Below are 22401 nucleotides of genomic sequence, written 5' to 3'. Positions count from 1 at the left end.
GTCGTGCACTAACATCTCTTTCAATTTATCCAACTTTATTCGGAAATATCGAAAGAAATACAAATTATGCAAAATATAGTTAGAAACAGCCTATTGTTAGGTAAGAATGGGGGATAGGTAGGTGGGGGTATAGGAGGTGGTAATGTAAGTTGGGGTGAAGATAGTGGGTAGACTGACTCCCAGAGTGTAGATAGATGGGGATGTAGATAGATGGGGAGTGGGTAGTTAGGGGTGGGGCGCTAGTTGGAGGGGGGGTTGTTGGGGGGGGGGTGACAGCGTGTGTATGTGTGTGGTGTGTGTAGGGGGGTAAGTTTGGGGGGCTAGTTGGGGGAGGAGTGAGTTAGATAGGTTGGAGAGACTTCTATAGGATCAAAAATTCTCAAATTGACCTTTTCACATTGAATATTAACATCAGTTCTTAATAACTATACATTGTGAACTAAGCTACTTTTACAGTCCGTTGTTCAAAAACAGAGGTCAACGTTCTAAAACAGAAGTCAGTGTTCGAAAACGAAAGTCAGATTTCAAGTCATGACTTCAGATAAAAAAACACAGCCGGAAACGATTCGACGAGTCATGCAAAAAAGACTCTTATCTAACTTTACTTATTTCAGAAATATGAAAAAAGAAACAAAAAAGCAATATACTGTGCGAAAAAAATACATTTTGGGGTGGAAATGTGGGCAGGTAGGTGGGGGGATTGGGGGAATGATATGACAGGGACTTATATAGGATCAAAAATTCTCGAAATAACCCTTTAACCTTAAATATTAACATCAGTTCCTTATTACTTGACATTAACAACTTAGCTACTTTTGAAGACCAATGATCGAAAACAAAATTGAACGTTATAAATCAGGAGTCAATGTTCGAGAACAAAAGGCAAAAGTACAAGTCATGAACAAACTTGCGTCAGCCTAAAAAACTGTAGAATCTCAATACTCCTCTTCCAGTTGTAAAAACCTGTAGAATGTTAATACTCCTCTTCGAGTTTTAAAAACTTGTAGAATACCAATACTCCTCTTGAAGTCGTACGAAGAACAACATGTTTACAATAATTGCTTCAAACTTCGTTCGAGGTTAACTAAAAACCAGTTCAAAATATTTTAGCGCAACCCATCGTATTGAAGTTCAAATGACTCACAAGAAAAACCGTGGTTCATATCCAAAACCTGCCAAATAGAAAAAATGAAGAAAAACAAATGGCTGCTCGTATTTTTCTAAATTTACCGGCTCGACAGTCATACAAAACTCCGAGTAATCATACAAAAATATTTGTGACTCGTGATGGCTACAAAAGATCATGTTTGATTTATAACACATCTTGATGCCACACTAAGATCGTATATGTGTTCATAAAAACAATTTAGGAATCAGACGACAAAATTCTAAGAGCATGAAAAAGGTATAATTTCTAGATCTGGGGCAGAAAATAAAAAAAAATTGAAGTAACCATTAAAAACCATATTTAACAACTAAAATGTTTCTCCTTTTCTTATAGATAAGTGTAGCTAAAAGGTACTGAAAGTAAAATTTCAAGAAGAAAATTTCAGTGGTAATGCACTATGTAAAAACAAAATTGGTTGTTGCATAATGGTTTAGTTGTTTTTTAAACAAAATTGATAAAAATCAGTAATTACTAGAGAAAATTGTCTTTCAAACACACGAACTTGTTAGCATCAAATCATGAGACATAAGTTCATATAAGAAACCAATTTTTCTATCGGGAATTTGCTTTTTAAGGTGTTTCGGTGGGTCGAAAGTAGCAATGCTGAATCACATCAGTGATTCCTCATCAACAAAGAATAAAAAACCACTTTTTGAGAAAAAAGTAAGAATAGTTTTTTGGCAATGCCAAAAATATATCAGATTTACGTAATCAATTATAGGATAAAACAAGATTTTTTAAAAGTCTACACAAGGACTTTAATAGAAAAGTAACCTGATTTGTATGATAACATGAGCAAACTTTGAAACCGTCCAATGTAACTTTGAAACCTTAATGTAAAATCAAAAACAATAAAAACCTGACGACAGAACAAAAGGCTTATCCAGCATAAATGTTTTCCGAAAAAAAGATAAACCGACAAATGTCGTAAGAATTGCTCTTGAACGACAGGCGAGGCAATTTAATTCAGGGGCTAGATTAAATTATGGGTGCAAAATTCCCCCCCCCCCCCCCGGATTCGAACCACTGCCCTCCCGATCCACAGCCACAACTACTAACCACTGCGCTACAGATCACATACGTCACGTATTCTGCAACCGAATTTATATTAGCTTTACTTCAGAGCAACAGAGATCACGCAAAAATGAAGAACGAAAGCGTGAAAAGTCACTTGAGAAGTCAAAGAATGTTCTAGAAGAAAAGCGCAAAACTGTCAAGCAAAAAATTTGCATAAAAAAAGATACACACTTTTACAATAATTGCTATGAACTGCGTTCAAGAGCAATTAAACATAAAAAAACAAAAAATAGTCAGGTGAATTGCTCCCCAACGCCAGGCGGGGGGCAAACTCATTTTGGGGCGTAGCTTAGAAATTGTTTGGGAGCAAAAATTTGGACCTGATAGAGGTTTGAACCCTCAACCTCCAGGATAGCAATTAGACTTTTTAATCACTGAAGTCACAGAAACAAAGCAAAAAATGGTCAAAAAAATTAGGCAATAAAGATCAATACGTAAAAATAACTGCTTCAAACTTCTTTTGAGAGCAATTAATAATATTGGTAACAAGTTTGAAAAACCAACCAATTTATTAAGGAGCAAACAACCTGTGAATTGAACGGCAAATTGATTTATCAGGCAGTTTTCTTCTACTTTCCTTTTTCGTCTGTTAATTAACTTGCTAGTGCTTTGAAAAAGAAGAAAAAAGGAAAATCGACACCTAGAGAGTAATTTTTAAGCATTCCATTTTTGCCTGCAGTTTAGAATCTCTAAAAACTGACTGTTCCACTATGCCGACTTTTGTTCTTAAAAAGCGTCACATACTGACATCCAGTGTAATTGGTTATACTCAACTTGAGAACATGGAACCACACAGTTGATTGTATGCTTTTGGGGAAATTTGTTTTCTAATTTGTTGGCAGACTATTGAGTTCCTTAATTTAAAGTTACCTATAATCAAATCTACTGGATATCAGTGTTGCGCGTTTTTGAGAACTAAAAAATGGCTAAGAAAAATCAACGCAGTTTTTAAAAATTGTAAAGTGCAAGCAAAGATTTTTTATAGACTTTTTGAAAATTACATTTTAAGTTTTGGTTTCGGATTTTTCTTTGTTATAATTGAAAGTGAGCTCTCAATTTTCCAAGACAGTTCGATCCTGTAATTGTTTATAATATGTCTAATTCTTGTGCTGAGCTCTGAATTTACGGACAACAAAAAACTAAAAAATCAAAGCATAATTGTTAATCTAGTAGCATACGCATTTTTTGAAATTAGCAATTAAAAATGAGGTATTCAGGCGGTAGGAAGACTAGCATCGGCAAAAAGATATTTAAGCAATGCATTTTTGCCAGAATTGGATTTTTGCCTAAAATACAAAATCAATAGCAAAGTTTTTTTGGAGATAATATTAATCGCCAAAAAATAACTGAAGTTTAAAAAAATCTGTAATAACTCAACTGAAAATTTTAGAGCGATTTCCCCGACAACTGTTGAAATAATTTAAATTAAACGTTCTGGAAAACATATCCTCAATATTTTACACAAACTCTTTTGCTTGAGCAAAAACTTTATGAGCCCATTCTTTCAAGTTTTTCTTCTTAAATTTTATTTTAAAAAATTTGTAATAATAGATGAATACTGTTTTAAGCTATTTGAGTTTTTTTTTAATTAATTCATTTTATGCGATCTTAAATCTGCAATGAGAAGTTATATGTAATGAATATAATTTTCTGCATAAATTCGTTTATTTTAGTACTAAAGCGCTTTTAAAATTCGATAAAGCGAGTGACGCAAAAAATGAGAAACATTCAAAGACTTCAGGCATCAATATTAATGAGTTCCAGAAAATCAATCATTTGAACGGTCGGTTCTTTTTGGAGAATTCTTTTTATTGGTTCCTCCTTTGTATCTATTCGCAAATGATATCGATCCACCAAATTTGGCCTCAAAATTTAAGTCGAGAATAAAGTGCTTAATCCTTATACCATGGAAGGTGAGAACAATTAATAACAACATATTCAGTTGCGATTATTTTCCAAATGTTTGAATTCTGATATACCGATGTACAATTTTTGCCCGAATAATCATTGGGAATCAGGCATGACGTGGTAAACATAACCGACTGACGTCGGGCAACTTGGCTCTCAAATGTCTGGCAAGCGGTTGTCTATTCAGTAGCTGGCTGGGCTTAGGGATGTCAGCTCAGGCTTAACTGAGACTGGTGAAACTGTACTAGAAAAGGCGGTCTGCATTTGGGCGGGCTGAATTCAGGAGGGGGCTATTGAGCTGATTGGGTGGCAACAAGGGTGCTGAGTGTGTAAGGTGCGCTGTTAGGGGTTGGAATGAGTTGGCGGAGATGGGTTGGAGTGGGAAGTGTGATGTGAAAGGGCGGCGGGGACATCAGGAAGCTGTGTAAAACTGTCTCACGCACATTGATTTTATTTCTTCTCAGCAGCGTCGAAGATTTGGGGTCTGTACACTTAGAGACCAGTAAACCTTTAACAGAGCTGCTCAGAAACTTATCAAGCTGCGGGATATAACAGTTAATCCCGTTTTTTAGGACAAAGAATCATACGGTCAGGGAAAAAGTATTGGACGAGAAGTCCGTGACCGAAAATCGCTTAAATAGAGAAAGACCACCACGACTAGTCTAACTGCTACAAACTTTGCTTGATTGTTTTAAAAATCGAAAATGAAATAAACTGTATAACTAAACAACAATCAGCTCTTTCTTCGCCCCGTGAACAAAAGTTTTGTTATTTTTTCATTACCAGTTGTGAACAAACTATATATCTTTTTCAGTTTTGCTCTGATAACCCGGGATTACCAATAATTTTACCTACAACAAAAATTACCAACCATAAAAACGGACCTCAACGGTTCCTAGAAGTTCGTTAAAATGCCCTTCTCTGAGCTGGTTATAATTTGTCATTTTTGTTAATGGTCAGTTTTCACAATATTTTCGTTCAAGGGGAAAATTTGTAACCAAAAAACTGACCATAAACATTTTTATTGACGTATAATATTAGCAAATTATCATGAAAGCAAAATTGTGTGTTTGTGTGTATCTATTTCATACATAGGAACGGTGTTTGTAAACTGCAAATCGCGATTACCAGATAAAATTAAAATTTCATTTTATGGAAGTAAGCTTCCATGAACTCCATATATGTCGTTTTATGATAAGTAAGTTTCTTTTATTGTAGTCAAGCCAAGAATTGTTTTTCATGTCCAAAAAGATGCTGGACTGTCCGTAACAAATTCAACGCCTGGCTAAAAAAAGCGAAAACTCTCAGAGATTTACCTTGAGCCCTTTCCCTGCATGCTTGCACACTCCTGCAATTTTCCCAATCACTTTCTTGCACTTGCCCACAACTGTCTCTTCAATCGCAGACTCACACCCTCCCTTCGCAGTCTGTCTGAATTCAGAGCACACTTCACTCGACTTTGTTTTGTACTCGAGAAGTAGCTGGCGCTAAACCAAGGGCAAAATGCTTCAAATTATCGTTTTTATTGGGTGCGGGTAATAAAATATGACGCGAGATGAAAATAAGCATCATCGAAAATTAGGAACATAACCACCCAGGTTTAGGTCCGGACCCAAATTGAGATATGATCAGACTATCCAGACTGAAATGGCCTCTGATCAGACTTTCCAGACCAAAATGTCCTCTGATCAGACAGAACCCAGACCATGGTCCAGACTATAGTGCGCTTATGGTCAGACTCAAACTCAGACAATTGTACAGACTATAAAAAAACTATGATCAGACCTTCCGGACCAAATTGGCCACTTATCAGACTCAATCTGGACCAAATCTGGAAAATTGCACCTTTTCTCTGTTTTTTGCATCGTTGGCATATTTCTCGCGCTTAAAATGTAAATTCCAGACAATTTTCAAGCCCTTTGATCTAACAACACCAATAGTTGTTGCTAATTTAAAAATACTTCAGCATTCATGATTTCAACAAATTTGTTTTCAACAAATAGTCAAAAAGTTTAAATCATCATCAGGTTAATGTCGAGTTGGAATTTTTCTTCCACCTCGCGCATTAAAACTTTCCCTGTTCGGCAACAACTAGGTAAAACTTCAAGTTGCTTTTAAAAGATCAGCGACGGCGAGCCGCCACCTTCTGTAGAAACCAGATTGGGTATGAACTAGGTGGCGGGGTTGAAGAGTGGGACGTCTTTTTCAACCAAATAAATGATAAATTTTTAGGGTTCAGGGGCGCTTTTTATTTGAAATTTAATTACCCAAAGACACATAAAAACAATTTCACTAGAAACATCAAGAATAAAAATAAATTGCTGGAAAATAGCCTTCAAAGACCCCACTGATTGAAGTTGGGATTTCAAGTTAGAGAAAACAAGTAGCAAAATTGACATAGTTTTCTTATAAAGGACAAAAAGTGTTATAATTTGGTACGCACTTTCATTCAACTCAATATGGTGAAATTCAACTTCAAATTAGGAGGACAATAACCTAAGTACTCGTACCAATTATTAGTACTCTCTGAGGAACTTTGATAAGTTATGCAATAGGTCTTCAAAGTTTGCGTTTTAGTGTCCAAACTTTATTGGTTTGTCCCATTTCTTTTGATTTCAGTATTTGACGTTGACCGTATTTAATTTATTTTACAGAATAGATTCTGAAAACTGAATGATCGAAAAATTTCAAACGTTAAACTGGTTAAATATCTAGCTAAAGTTAGCCGAATTTTAGAAACATAGTAGGACAAGTCCTGAACAACAACTGGAAAGATTTTCAATGATTAAATCTAAATTAGAACTAGAAACGAAAAACATAACCGACTAACGTCGGGCGAATTGCTCTCAAACGACCGGTGAGCGGTTGGCTTTGTCAGTAGCTAGCCACGGTTTAGTGAGCCTAGCTTTGGCTTGATTCGACTCTGCAACTCTAAATAGAAAACTGATATTTTAAAAACTTGCAAAATTTTGCGAAACTAAAAAGAAAAGCTTCCAGATTTCGGAGTGAAAAAGTTCCGAACGATGTTTTGTCTCTGGAGTTAAGTCAATTAACCCATCTGCTTGACTTGAGGAGCTTCGTTGGCGACTAATGATCGTTCAACTCAGAAAATAAAAAAATTATGCAAAATTTTCAAAAACAATAGCAAATTTTTTTTTAAAAAAATCTTGCTAAGATTCAAAATATTAAAATCTTCAAAACCATTTCATTGTCTCAAGAGACTATCCAGTATCCCTATTTCAAGTTTTAAATAGTTTCACTGGCTCATAACAATCCAAAAACTTGGAACATGATAATTTTCCGAAAAAATGGTGGAGGCAATAGTGGGGGTGGGGGGGGAGGAGGGGTCAACATGGGGGGGGGGGTGTCTCAACCTCTAAGAACCGCCCTTCACACCATAATTATGAGTCTCCGAAATAGTTTGAGCTGAAACAGAGCTGAAAGGCTCTAAGAGCACTCACTGCCCGCTGGGCGCTACCTGTTTATCCCATTTTTGAGGACGAAATGTCAAAATCGGTCAAGCGAAAAATCGCATAAAAACAAGACCGACAGGAGTAATATAATTGCTATAAACTTCGTTTGAGAGCAATTAAACATTTGGGAAAAACATTTCAAAAGAAACCGAGAATAAACTCTATAAATAGTAAAAGCAAGTCAAATTGCCATAGACGAATAACAAATCAACCGAAAAAGCAAAATTTGGTCACACAAGGTTTTCTCGCTCTACTTTGATATTAGAGCAAAAAAAGTTTCACGCCGTAAAACCACCCGTTTTTTTGCTCATATTCATGTTTCGGCGTGACTAAAGTCACTATCACAATTTGATTTCGAAATGCTAGAAAATGTGGGATGAGATCTTGACAAAAAAACAGCACCCTAACAGAATTCAAAAAGGAGAAGGTTTAATAAGAAGCTGACAGTAGATATTAAAAACAATTATAACTATTGCCATGGCCCGGGAATAAGGATGGGTTCAATGACCACCCAAGGTCTTGTAGGTCCCTTTTTGCAGGCAGGCTAGACCAAAAGCTCTTGATGTTTTAGACCCATACACAAGTAATCTTTAACCTGATGTTTTGTCTCATTTGAGCAGCTCCTTGGTCCCATCAAAATCTACTAATTTTGAAAAAGTTTATTCTCCATGACACTTTCCGGTTGACCCATGTTCAATCAAGACACCTGTTGGTCGACGCGCGGTCGACCCATGACCAATATCGGTCTACATATGATCGACGTTGACCAATATTTGTCGACCCACGGTTAACCACTCACTAAGGCCGACCCAATGTTTTTTCATACCCAAAATCAGTTAGCCACCGCCTTTTTGCTCAATATCGACCGACCACAGTCTTTTCATAAGTCGACCCCTCGACTAGAGTTTCATAATTTTTTGGGCTTTCATAGTTACTATACATACCTTTGCATCCGTATCATTTGGTTGCTTAGCTCGCTCCAACAACAACTTGTAATCCAGCAACTCTGATCGAGCCTCTCGACTTTTAGCATCCACACAACTGTTAAATGATGCAGAGTTGATTGAGAATTGTTCTTCACAATGTGCAGGAATCTCGGCTAGTGTTTGATTGAGATCCTGCTCCCTTTTGTCAAGGTCACTTGCAGCCTGAAACATGACCTGTGGGATGGCAGCTTTTGAACACGTCCCAGGTTGAGGTGCCATCCGGAAGTGACCTCTGATCAGACCGTGCCAGACGAAAGTAACCTCTGATCAGACCATCCCAGACGAAGATGACCTCTGATCAGACTAATGTGCGCTCAAAACACCGTGTGCGCTGAATGTGCGCTCAAAATGGTCTCTGATCATACCATTCCCATCCGGAACTGATCTCTGATCAGACCCAATTCAGACCATTGCCAGACGATTGTGCAACCATGGACCAGACGAAACCCAGACCATTGTCCAGACGATTGTGCGCGTCAGATGACCTCTGATCAGACTATCCCCAGACGAAAAATACCATTGATCAGACCATCTTCCCAAGATTTTCTGACCACCTCCAGACCATTGTCCAGACGATTGTGCAACCATGGCCCAGACGATTGTGCGCGTCAGGATGGCACCTCAACCTGGGGTCCGTACGAATCTCACAATTAAGGACCCCACGCGCGTGTTTTAGCTTTTAATTTCTTACATGAAAACTTTGAACATCCCCCCCCCCCCAGTATGTCCGCACTCACGCACCCACGTATGGACGCACACAATAACAAACTCTATCCAACCCATCTATGGAATTATGCCTTTCGTACAAACCCAATAGACCCCTAGTTTCCATGTTTCACCGCTATAAATGACGTACAGGGTGGCGGTCAAGCAAGCCGATAGGCAAGCAAGCCGAATTTTGAAAATGAGATATTTCTGATAGCTAGATTACATAACTATTACATAACTTTCGGCTTGCTTTTCTGTCGGCTTGCTTGCCTATCGGCTTACTTTGCATTCGCCGACGTACAGATCAAATGCAATCAAATAATAACTGTAATTATCTGCTAAGATTCTATTGAGTTAACCGTCACGAGCAGGTCACTGTCACTGTTAGAATACGCTACCTCTATCAATGCCATGATGTCACTGTCGATTGAATTGTATTTCTCCGTGAAATTCTTTCCCAACTCGGCAACTTCAGATTTGCTGAAATTAAAATTTCTGACTAAAAATTTCTGACTTAAACTCATAAGATATTTTATTTGCAATTAGTAAAACATGCGCTCCTCTCTTGTGTAAAAAAATGGGGAAAGTTATAGGAGAAAAACCTTGCCGTGCTTCCATATAAAGTGACAAATTTTTTTATGGACATTTACATTACAAACAAAAAATTTTTTCGGAACTTTATTGTATATGCAGCCACATATGTATTCTTTGATTTGTCTGCAGAGTAGCTGTCTGTAAGCAAATTATGGCTGTTTTGAGCCGATAGTGCTAGACTATGGCATTAAAAAATTTTATACATTAAATCTTTGAATTTTTTGAAATTGTTTCAAATAACGTTAATAAAAACTATATTTTGAGACCATTTAAGTATCTCGCTAACCATAACTATTGTTCTAGTCTTGAAACAATCATTTAACTTAAAATAAAATGGCTTGTGTAGATTTGTAACGACATCTAAATAATCAATTTTGTATTCTAAAGCTGTATCATTCCATAAAGGCGGCTTGAAAACCTCCCATAGGTTTTCACTTTGCTTCAGATTTGGATTTCTCGCAGGGCATTTCAATAACGCCCAGCCCACTCATTTGTAAAAGAGACAACCTGCAAGAATAATAAAAAACGATCCAAGATATTTTTTGAAGCTTTGTATTTTTGTATTTAGATTTTTAGTTTTCAGGAAAATTGACAAAGATGCCGGATGTTCTCAGAGGACAGAGAGTGAAAACAGAGGACTGGCATGTTTACCGTCCCGCATAATACCAAGCAAAGTTTTGACTCCAACAGTAATTGTTTAAAGTTAAATAGTGTAACAAGGAGGCTCGGTAGTTATGAGTTCGTACATAATGTGTTAACTCCACTCATGTAAATTGCCGTAACTGTCTCTCAAATCAAAAGTCACAACAACTTTCAAAAGTACACATGTTTTTCAAAAGTAATTGGTAAATGAGCTTTAAAAAATTATTAAAAGCTTATCATCCAAATGAATTAAATCATGCCGATTATACCTTCCAAAAACACGACTACAAGGCCATTTAAAATGACTATCAACAGAGATTAGTTGTATGTTCAGTTATATCTCCAGGAAGTCACCAAGACAAGGATGTTATCATCCGCAATATGTGACACGCCCAAAAAAACAACAAATACAAGGGAAATTCAAAATTTCAATTAAATGAAAACGGTTTCGAAACCGTTGAAACCATACGCTATTGACTAAAACACTTCGTATGCTCAATCAAAAGTGTTCTTTGTCAAAGACAAGGGGAACTGTTATTAGTGTGATAATCTGATAAAGCAACAAAAGAATAACATCAAAATAGGTAAAGGTACAAAGTTCAAAGTTTTCTAAAAATTGAAAACTTGTTGCATCAACGCCTTGAAACTGTTAACTAAAAACATAACTGTGAAAAAATTAAACTGTCAATTGCAGAAGAGAGGACTCAACCTTTGTTTTCTGACATTAAGCTACAAGTTGACAGAAAAAAAAGTTGACAAGACTCAAAAGAGCATTTAGGATCAATAAGAAGTAATCTAAAAGCATTTAAACGAACTACATCTTCTAATGGTAAGATCAAGTCTTAGGAACCACGAAAAAGATGAATGCGAGCAAACAACAATGATTTATTTACAATTTACAGAAAACACTTTCTTCGAAACCATAAGTTTTTCTCTGAAAAAAAATTTTTTGAGCACCAGTTTCAAAAAAAATCTGCCGTGATTAATTACTTCTTAAGAAAATCATCTACTAAGTTTTTAACACAAAAAAACAACAAATTGCTAATATATTTTTCGAAAAAAAAACTATCAGCTCAAAACAATTAGAACCGTTTTGACTGTCAAAGACCACGATAAGTCAAAAACTAGCCTTGCTTTTGCTACCCGTTTCTTACTGACAAGTGTTTGATCCATTTTTTACTGAAATAGATGTGGCAACGAAAACTTCACTTTACCAAAAAAACGTTGCGTTTTGGAGTATAATTGTATTAAACTAGCGGAAAACCGGCAATTGTTTGTCTCAGCACACTCTTATTGGAAACGGAAGTAAAACTAGCCTGAGAGTGTTTTCAAAATTTGTGAGCAGTTTTTAGGTCTCTACTACAGCAAATTTGAACCAAAACTGTGCCAAAGATTAGGTTTTGTTTTTGTTTTCAATTGTTGTATTCTATAACTGAGGACAGAGTGTAAAAACGTGGACTGGCTTGTTTTCCGTCTCACATAATACCAAGCAAGAATTTGAATCTGGCAGTAATTGTTTAAAGTCAAATAGTGTAACAAGGAGGCTCGGTAATGTGAGTTCACGCATAATGTGTTGACTCCACTAATGAACACTGCCGTAACTGTCTCTCAAATCAAAAGCCACAAAACCTAAAATTTGAACAAAAGGAAAGGAATTTTTCAAATAAATTTGCTAAAGGAGCTTGAAAAAAGTTACTCAGAGCTTATCAACCAAATGAAATGATTCATGCGAATTATACCTACCATAAACACGACTACAAGGCTATTAAGAACAACTATCAACAGAGATCAGTAGTACTTTCAGTTATATCTCCACAGAAAGTCACTGTGACAAAGATATTATCAACCGCAAAATGTGACACACCTACTAAAAGAACGACAAATACACTGGAACCTCAAAATTTCAATTACATAAAAACGCTTTTCAAACCGCTGAAAGAATACGTTACTGACCAAAACACTCTGTAAGTTCAATCAATAGTGATGAATTGTTATTAGTGTGACAATCTGATGAAGCAACAAAAGGACAACATCAAAATGGGCAGAGGTACAAAACTCGACTTTTTTTTCAAATTGAAAACTTGTCAGATCGAGGCCGTAAAACCGTTTACTAAAAACAAAAAATTCAAAAAATACAACTATCAATTGCTGGAAAGAAGACGCAGCCTTTGTTTTCAGACAAAATGCTTTACGTGGAAAGAAAAAAAGGTGACAAAATTCAAAAGAGCCTTTAGCGTCACTAAGAAGTAATCTAAAAACATTTAAACCAACTACATCTTCTAATAGTCAGTCCAAGTCCTAGGACTGCCAAAAAACAAAATGCGAGCAGAACACAATGATTTACTCAAAATTTACAGACAACACTTTTTCAAAACCACAAGTTTTTCTCTGATTAAAAATTGTGGGCCCAACTTTCATAAAAAAATCCGCTGTCAATATTTAGTTCCTGAGGAAAATCAACTATTCGGTGTTTAACATGAAAAAAAAAAACAAAATATTGCTAACAAATATTTCAAAAAATTTACCGCCTCAAAACAATCAGAACATTTTTGACAGTCACTGACCACGGTAAGACAAATACTAGCTTTGCTATTGCTGCGTGTTCAATATTGCCAAGTGTTTGGTCCACTTTTTACTGAAATAGGTGCGGCAACGAAAACTTCAATTTACAAAAAACGTTGCGTTTTGGATTATAATTGTATTAAACTAGCGGAAAAACGTTAATTGTTTGTCTCAGCACACTCTTATTGGAAACGGAAACGGAAGTAAAACTAGCCTGAGAGTGTTTTCAAAACTTGCCAAAGATTAGGCTTTGTTTCTGATTTCAATTGTTGTATTCTATAACTGAGGACAGAGTGTAAAAACCTGGACTGGCTTGTTTTCCGTCCCACATAATACCAAGCAAGATTTTGAATCTGGCAGTAATTGTTTAAAGTTAAATAGTGTAACAAGGAGGCCCGGTAATGTGAGTTCACGCATAATGTGTTGACTCCACTCATGAACACTGCCGTAACTGTCTCTCAAATCAAAAGCCACAAAACTTAAAATTTGAACAAAAGAAAAGGATTTTTTCAAATAAATTTGCTAAAGGAGCTTGAAAAAAGTTATTCAAAGCTTTTCATCCAAATGAAATGATTCATGCCGATTATACCTACCATAAACACGACTACAAGGCCATTAAGAACAACTATCAACAGAGATCAGTAGTACTTTCAGTTATATCTCCACAGAAAGTCACTGTGACAAAGATATTATCATCCGCAATATGTGACACACCTACTAAAAGAACGACAAATACAATGGAACCTCAAGATTTCAATTACATAAAAACGCTTTTGAAACCGCTGAAAGGATACGCTACTGACCAAAACACTCTGTAAGTTCAATCAATAGTGATGAATTGTTATTAATGTGACAATTTGATGAAGCAACAAAAGGACAACATCAAAATGGACAGAGGTACAAAACTCGAGTTTTTTTTCAAATTGAAAACTTGTCAGATCGAGACCGTAAAACCGTTTACTAAAAACAAAAATTTCAAAAAATACAACTATCAATTGCTGGAAAGAAGTCGCAGCCTTTCTTTTCAGACAAAATGCTTTACGTGGAAAGAAAAAAGGTGACAAAATTCAAAAGAGCCATTAACGTCACTAAGAAGTAATCTAAAAACATTTAAACCAACTACATCTTCTAATAGTAATTCCAAGTCCTAGGACTGCCAAAAAACAAAATGCGAGCAGAACACAATGATTTACTCAAAATTTACAGACAACACTTTTTCAAAACCACAAGTTTTTCTCTGATTAAAAAATGTGGGCCCAATTTTCATTAAAAAATCCGCTGTCAATAATTAGTTCCTGAGGAAAATCAACAATTCGGTATTTAACATGAAAAAAAAACAAAAGATTGCTAACAAATTTTTCAAAAAATTTATCGCCTCAAAACAATCAGAACATTTTTGACAGTCACTGACCACGGTAAGACAAATACTAGCTTTGCTATTGCTGCGTGTTTAATATTGCCAAGTGTTTGGTCCACTTTTTACTGAAATAGATGTGGCAACGAAAACTTCAATTCATCAAAAAGAAGTGTTGCATTATGGATAGTGGTTGTATTAAATAAGCGGAAAACAGGCAATTGTTTTTGTCTCAGAACACTCCTATAGGAAATGGAAGTATACTAGCTTGGGTGTGAATTCAAAATTTTTCAGCAAGTTTTAGATCTCTACTATGGCAAATTTGAACAAAAATTCTGTCAAAGAATGAATCTTGTTTTCAATTGTTGTATTCTATCACTGAGGACAGAGAGTAAAAGAAGGACTGGTATGTTTTCCGTCCCACATAATACCAAGCAAAATTTTGAGTCTGGCAAAATTTTTTTTAATTAAAAAGTCTAACAGGGAGGCTGAGAAATGTGCGTTCGCATATAATGTGTTGACTCCGCTCATTTACATTTTCGTAATTGTCTCTCAAATCAAAAGCCATAAAAACTTTTCAAAATACAGAGTTCTTGCAAAATAATTGGCAAATGAGCTTTAAAAAATTTATTAAAAGCTCATCCTCCAAATGAATTAAATCATTCCGATTATACGTGCCATAAACACGACTACAAATACATTAAAAATAACTATCAACAGAAATCAATAGTACGTTCAGTTTTATCTTTACGGGAAGTTACCAAGACAAATATATTATCATCCGCAAAATGTGACACACCTACAAAAGGAACGACACATACAATGGAAATTCAAAACTCAATTACATAAAAACGCCTTTTGAAACCGTTGAAAGAATACGCTATTGACTAAAACACTCTGTAGGGTCAATCAATAGTGTTTTCTGTCAAGGACAAAGGGATTGTTAGTAGTGTGACAATCAGATAATGCAACAAAAGAACAACATCAAAATGGGTAGAGGTGCAATATTCAAGTTTTTTTTCAAATTGAAAACGTGTCGCATCGAGGCCATGAAACCGTTAAATAAAGACATCACTCCGAAAACCTTAAAATGTCAATTGCTGGAGAGAAGAGGCAACCTTTGTTTTCTGACATTAGGCTACAAGTTGACCGGAAAAAAAATTGGTGACAAAATTCAAAAGATCCATTATAATCACTAAGAAGTAATCTTAAAACATTTAAACCAACTACATCTTCTATTGGTAAGTCCAAGTCTTAGGACTGCAAAAAAAAACAAAATGGGAGCAAAGCACAATGATTCAATCAAAATTTACAGAAAACACTCTTTCGAAACCGAAAATTTTCGCTGAAAAAATGATTTCTGTGAAAAAAAATTAGCTGTCAATAATTAATTTTTTTAAGGAAATCATCTACTCGGTATTTAACATAAAAAAAATTATTGCTAACATCTTTTTCAAAAAATTTGTCGCCTCAAATAATCACAACAGTTTTGACTGTCAAAGACCACAATAAGACAAAAACTAGCCTTGATATGGCTGCGCGTTCACTATTGACAACTATTTGCTCCATTTTTACCGAAATAGATAATGTGGCAACAAAAATTTCAAATTAAATAGAGAAACTCTTATAGGAAACGGAAGTAAAACTAGCCTGTGAGTAATTTTGTCAGCAATTTTAGATCTCTACTACAGCAAATTTGAACAAAAACTGGGCCAAAGGATAAATTTGGTTTTCAATTGTTGTATTCTACCACTGAGGCGAAATCGGAACATTAGCTAAATTTATTCGTCGGTAAGAAAAAAAACTTACGAGTCTAAAATGCCTTGAACCGTTTCATTCACCGGTCGGATCACAATTTTCTGCACTTGTTCATAGTTCCCAGCCATCATTTCACTGCAGCATTCTGAACAGAGGTCAAGATGTCACTTTTAATCATTTCTTTATTATTCACAGGGAAACCAGACCTGAACCTGTGTAAAAAGTCTTATTTCAACACTATCAGAGCTCTGGTCATTTTCAAGACCAAATTCCAAGACTTATTGTTATTGAAGACAAAATTATTGAAGACTTTTACACAATTTCATTTAAATTCAGACGCGGATCATTAAGACATAATGAATTTCAAGTCATTATTTAAACTTGAAATTCAATCCATTAATTCAATCAAATACTGAATTTTAGAGCAGGTTCGCAAAAACTGAGTTCGGACGAAGATCACTAAAACATTCCCAAGCAATCATATTATAGGGTGAGATAAGAGCCTTGCATAGCCGGCAGACTGCCGGAAAATAGCCGCGATAGACGCTTGTGACCTACCTACCATGAATTGAAGCAAATAAAGAAATAAGATTGACAGATCGACCACCAGCTTTTTAATAGACCTCTGGACTTTTTGGGTTAGATTCGGACTGTCATTTTTATGAGACACATTTGCTCTACAAGCAAAAAGCCTTAATGGAGCTTCTTTAAAAATTATAATTCGATATTAAAAATCAATACTCTATTACTCAGGAATAAGGGCTTATAAGTTTGGCACTACTTAGATGCACACTACTGACCTTTAATTAGTAAATGTTCATAAAATTTAAAGTTCAGGAGTCCGTAAGTGAGTTCAGAAGTCAGTTTTTTGAGTGAGGTAAGTCATGCAGTTGACTTAAAAGCAGATATGACGTCACGAACTCAAATTTTAACTGCAAAGCAGTAGAAGTCACTGAAGTCATTGGAAAAGTCAATTCCAAGAAGTCAGGATAAGACGAAACAAAAATCTGTTAGACGAAATAAAAAACATAGAAGGACAAGTCCTAAAAAACAATTCAAAGAACTGAACAAAAATCAGATGTAATCTACCTGACCAGCAAATCAATTGAACAATGCCAGCCAAAACGCAAACAAAATTATCTCAAATTTGAGAAAGTGAAACAATCAAACAAACTAAACAAAATTATACTCATTGCTAAAACTCTTGAAGTTTTTAAACGAAGGCAAAAATTGATCCCTTCAATTATACCTATTTCAAGAAATTGTTCAAAACCAATTTTACTTTCTGAAATCGGCAGTATTATATCTGCAAAACCTGAAAAGAATTCATTGGCCGTTGAAGATCGATTAACTTGAAAATGCCAGGAAAACTAAAAAAAGAAATCAAATGTAAATTTTAATGAAACGTTCCTGAAAATCGTTATAATGATATCATTCGAATGATTTCTGTGTCCCTAGAGGTTATCCAGTAACCCAATTCGAAGCCTTAAAAAATCATTGGCTCAATGATCGATAGACGATAATTTTTAGAACAAAAATTTAAAAAAATCAAATTTTGTTCTGTTAAAATGTCGAAAACCAGTCTGTTGCCCCCTAGCAACTATTTAATAAAATAAGATCAAATCTTGTATGAGGTTAATTGGCTACTGAGGCAAGAAGAACTGACAAAAAGACAAATGTTTTATAAAAATTTCAAAAAAATTGTAAACTTTATCATAAAAACTTCAAAAAAATCGAAAGGTTAAATTGTTGAAAACAAATCCATTGAAACTAACAACCATGCCGTAACTTTTCATCAGGCTCTGGAATAGGTCTTCCGGCATTTGAGAATCAAAAATGGAACAGGTCTTCCGGACCAATATCAAAAATTGACAAATTGTAAGGAAACCGTAAAAAATGGCAGATTTTATCAAAAAATTGATAAAATTCGAGATATTAAAATGTTGATAACCAAACCATTTTTACTAGAAACTATAGTTTACTATTATCAAACGGTAAAGAATATTACCTGGCGGCTGAAAAAGGTGACAAAAATTTTCAAAAGCTGGAAAAAACTTCGCAAAAGTTAGTATCATTTTGCGAGTTTGTGTTTGTGGTGCCAAAACATTTAGCTCATAAAATGGTCATAACAATTAATTTGGTCTTGCAAAAGGCCTTCATCAACTTTTAAAACTTTCTATCTATGAAAAATGGACCATTTTGAGCCCAAAAACTCCTAAAAATGACCATACAACCTTAAAATAAGGCCATTCCTGCAGCTGCACCACTCTAAGCATTTGAAGGACTATTAAAGCCCACTTTGGGCCTCTAATGAAACTTCATGCCCGCTGAACTTTACCTGTTTATCTCGTTTTGAAAGATTAAACTCATTGAAAAAATGTGTGAACACATCTTAATAAACACAGCGCCCCAATACAATTCAAATTCTTTGAGTTGTAAAAACAAATTAGGAGCGCTATAATAGCCGTCTGGAGTTCCTGACGCGGCTACCAATAATATCTAAGAGCATAAAAAGAAAAAAACTTCAATCTCTTAGCGTTGTGATTAATTTGAAGCAGACTCAGGAAATAGACCAAGTAATGTCTAATGTAAGTGCTAATTCCACGCAATCAAGACAAAAATACTACCATTAAAGTGACAACTCAGTCTAAAACTATAATTTTGATCACGTGGAAAAAATCCAAAAATATATAAAACGACAGACTTTTACGAAAAAATTAACCTTATCAGAAACAAGTAGGAAGTCAAAACTACTTTTAAAAATGAGTGAAGTTAGCGAGCAATTGAGTTCAAGAATATTTCGATGTACTGTAGCATATTGTACTTATCTTAATGCTTAACACAAGAGTGTTTTGTGCTTCTCAGACCACACAAAATCTTCATGCCTGTTGACATGAAAAGCCAGAACTAAATTTTTTGTGTCAGAACAGAGGCATTTTAGTATATTTAGTCAGACAGTTCAAAAAACTATTTTATTACAGTACAACAGGCAAATTTTGTGGACTGATTTCGATTTTAAAGAAAACAAGGAGGCTCGTTAATGTGCGTTTGCACATCAAGTTACGACCCAAGCTGATCTACTTTTTTGACTTAATTGTCGACCAAATGAAGAGATAACCAAAAAATAGATGTTTGAGTTTTAAAAAATTGTTTCACACCCAAACTACTTATTGAACTACATAATGCCATGCCTCATTACAGCGCTCACAAGATCTGCCATTTAAAAGATTACGAGAAAAAAAACGAACTTCATACACATTTGTTAGGGTGTTCTATCTTTAACTCATTTGGTATAGACATTTATGCCAAAAATGTGGATGAGCGGGGTCGGAACTTTATGTGCGAACGCACATTACCGAGCCTCCTTGTTTGTATGAAAATCCATTTCTACAACTATCTTAGTGCGCTTTGATAAGCCTTCATTTATCTTCTTGAAAAAATGTGTGAACACATCTTAAAAAACACAGCGCCCCAATACAATTCAAATTCTTTGAGTTGTAAAAACAAATTAGGAGCGCTATAATAGCTGTCTGGAGTTCCTGACTCGACTACCAATAATATCTAAGAGCATAAGAAGAAAAAAAACTTCAATCTCTTAGCGTTGTGATTAATTGGAAGCAGACTCAGGAAATAGACCAAGTAATGTCAAATGTAAGTGCTAATTCCACGCAATCAAGACAAAAATACTACCATTGAAGTGACAACTCAGTCTAAAACTATAATTTTGATCACGTGGAAACAATCCAAAAATATATAAAACGACAGACTTTTACGAAAAAATTAACCTTAGCAGAAACGAGTAGGAAGTCAAAACTACTTTTAAAAATGAGTGAAGTTAGCGAGCAATTGAGTTCAAGAATATTTCGATGTATTGTAGCATATTGTACTTATCTTAATGCTTAACACAAGAGTGTTTTGTGCTTCTCAGACCACACAAAATCTTCATGCCTGTTGTCATGAAAAGCCAGAACTAAATTTTTTGTGTCAGAACAGAGGCATTTTAGTATATTTAGTCAGACAGTTCAAAAAACTATTTTATTACAGTACAACAGGCAAATTTTGTGGACTGATTTCGATTTTAAAGAAAACAAGGAGGCTCGTTAATGTGCGTTTGCACATCAAGTTACGACCCAAGCTGATCTACTTTTTTGACCTAATTGCCAACCAAATGAAGAGATAACCAAAAAATAGATGTTTGAGTTTTAAAAAATCGTTTCACAACCAAACTACTTATTGAACTACATAATGCCATGCCTCATTACAACGCTCACAAGATCTGCCATTAAAAAGATTACGAGAAGAAAAACGAACGTCATACACATTTTTTTGGGGATGTTCTATCTCTAACTCATTTGGTATAGACATTTATGCCAAAAATGTGGATGAGCGGGGTCGGAACTTTATGTGCGAACGCACATTACCGAGCCTCCTTGTTTGTATGAAAATCCATTTCTAAAACTATCTTAGTGCGCTTTGATAAGCCTTCATTTATCTTCCTTTATTTTCGTTTAATATAAAATTTCTAAATTGAGCATCTAATTTAACAGTTAAGGTGCGAATTTATGATAATGGTTACAGTCGTGCTCTAATTTGTTCACATCCCTTTTCAGCAAATGAATTAAATGGAGAAAACCCAAATTTGAGACAAAAACAAGGTTAAATCTCGCCAACCCACACCTATAGCTTCCATAACTTGTTCAGCATTGTACACAATGTTTGCCACCGGCCCCTCCGTGACCAAAATTGTCTCGTACGCAACAAGGAAGCTGACTGCTCCTTTTCCCAGCACCAGACTAGGAAGCATCAGGGAGAAGATGCACCTCCACCTGGTTGACATTCCAGTTATGACTCCAACCAAAACTGAAATTAGTTTTGGATCAATTGTTTTTCAAGCCACACACCAGATTCGCTGAAAAATCTACTCAAGTTGAGGCGCGCGACCCTAGCCAGCTGTGACCAGACCGACATAGGTTGCGCGCAACCTTAGTCCAAATCTATACTTTATGAAAAAAAGTCAAAAAGTCCAGGGGGCGATATTAACCCAAATTACACGGTCGAGCATATACCTAAAGTCAAGACAAACTCATTTGATGGGTCCATACACGGTATTCTCAAAGATGGAAACGGTCGAGCTCACTCGACTTATCACGGGTCGAGTCAACTTCTTATTTTAGATTAATATAGTCGAGAAGGAATCATTTTTATCTTATTAATTACTACTCTTAATATTATTCAATGGTCAATAAAAAGGCCAGACCGAATTTTGCTCTGATCGAATTGACATGAGTTTAAAGCATCAGAGCAACTGGTTAGTGCTCAAAAACTAAAAAGGGGCGTTTTCATAAATCCACCGTTTGATTTTTCATCAAAAATAATTTCAAATTTTTTTCAATCAAAAATTAGTCGCGAGATACGCTTAACTTCCTTAATTGTTGTGATTGTCGTCGACCTGTATAGAGAGACGCCGTATTGATATATTGGCTGTATGTAATTTTGAAAGTTTTAATCATATGTCTTTCTCTCAAAACATTTTTATCCTATAAAAGATAAAGCAATTTGACAGATTTGGTTCCACAAATTGCTTTGAGTGGTATGTGAAACTCAGTTTATCGTGCATCGTTATATCTATCCGGAATTTATCATCTATCGTTGGCAATTTTAATTTTGCTAATTTTTTGTGTTCTTTGTTTAAGTTCTCGACACAAAAGTTTGGTTTTTATCAAAAAATATCTTTTTTTTCGTGTTCGGGGTCAATTTGTTTTTAATTAGCTATTCGTTTTCAATATATAATGTTTTGTTATGATTGTCATCAGTTTTTTTGCAGCATCAGTTTTTACTTTTTACAACATGGTCAATAGCACATAAAATAATGCTTGAGTGTTTTTGGATCACGCTCATGTCTTGCAAATAATAAACAACTTACACAACATAGTTTTATCAAATGTCTCTCTAATCAAAGTTCATGACCTTTTATACTAGTACTTTTTGTTTCTAATCTCATGCATTTTTGATACTCTTGTGACCTGATCAACAGATTATCAGTACTGAACGTGTTCCATGAAAAACAGTTGCAGCATATATATATATATATATATATATATATATATATATATATATATTTAAAGCCCAAACTTAACTGAATTCTGGCTATCAACAAAATGTAGCTAAAAA

The 22401-nt window shown here is 35.2% G+C and overlaps 1 protein-coding gene across 1 annotated transcript in view; it reads right to left on the bottom strand.

The window, feature by feature from the left end:
• The window catches only part of LOC142350866 (uncharacterized), a 73644-nt gene that overhangs the window by 50470 nt on the left and 773 nt on the right, over positions 1 to 22401 (bottom strand). The window contains exons 2-6 of the mRNA XM_075402850.1: positions 20908 to 21090; positions 16282 to 16375; positions 9719 to 9800; positions 8571 to 8774; positions 5470 to 5640 (exon numbers count right to left, since the gene is read on the bottom strand). Coding sequence (XP_075258965.1) covers positions 5470 to 5640; positions 8571 to 8774; positions 9719 to 9800; positions 16282 to 16375; positions 20908 to 21090 — 734 coding nt within the window. The remainder of the gene's footprint in view (positions 1 to 5469; positions 5641 to 8570; positions 8775 to 9718; positions 9801 to 16281; positions 16376 to 20907; positions 21091 to 22401) is intronic.

This window comes from Convolutriloba macropyga, chromosome 12 (assembly GCF_964194025.1).
Source record: "Convolutriloba macropyga chromosome 12, txConMacr16.3, whole genome shotgun sequence".
NCBI classification, from domain to species: Eukaryota; Metazoa; Xenacoelomorpha; order Acoela; family Convolutidae; genus Convolutriloba; species Convolutriloba macropyga.
The sequence above is the reverse complement of the archived record's forward strand: the minus strand, read 5'-3'. Positions and strand labels throughout refer to the sequence as shown.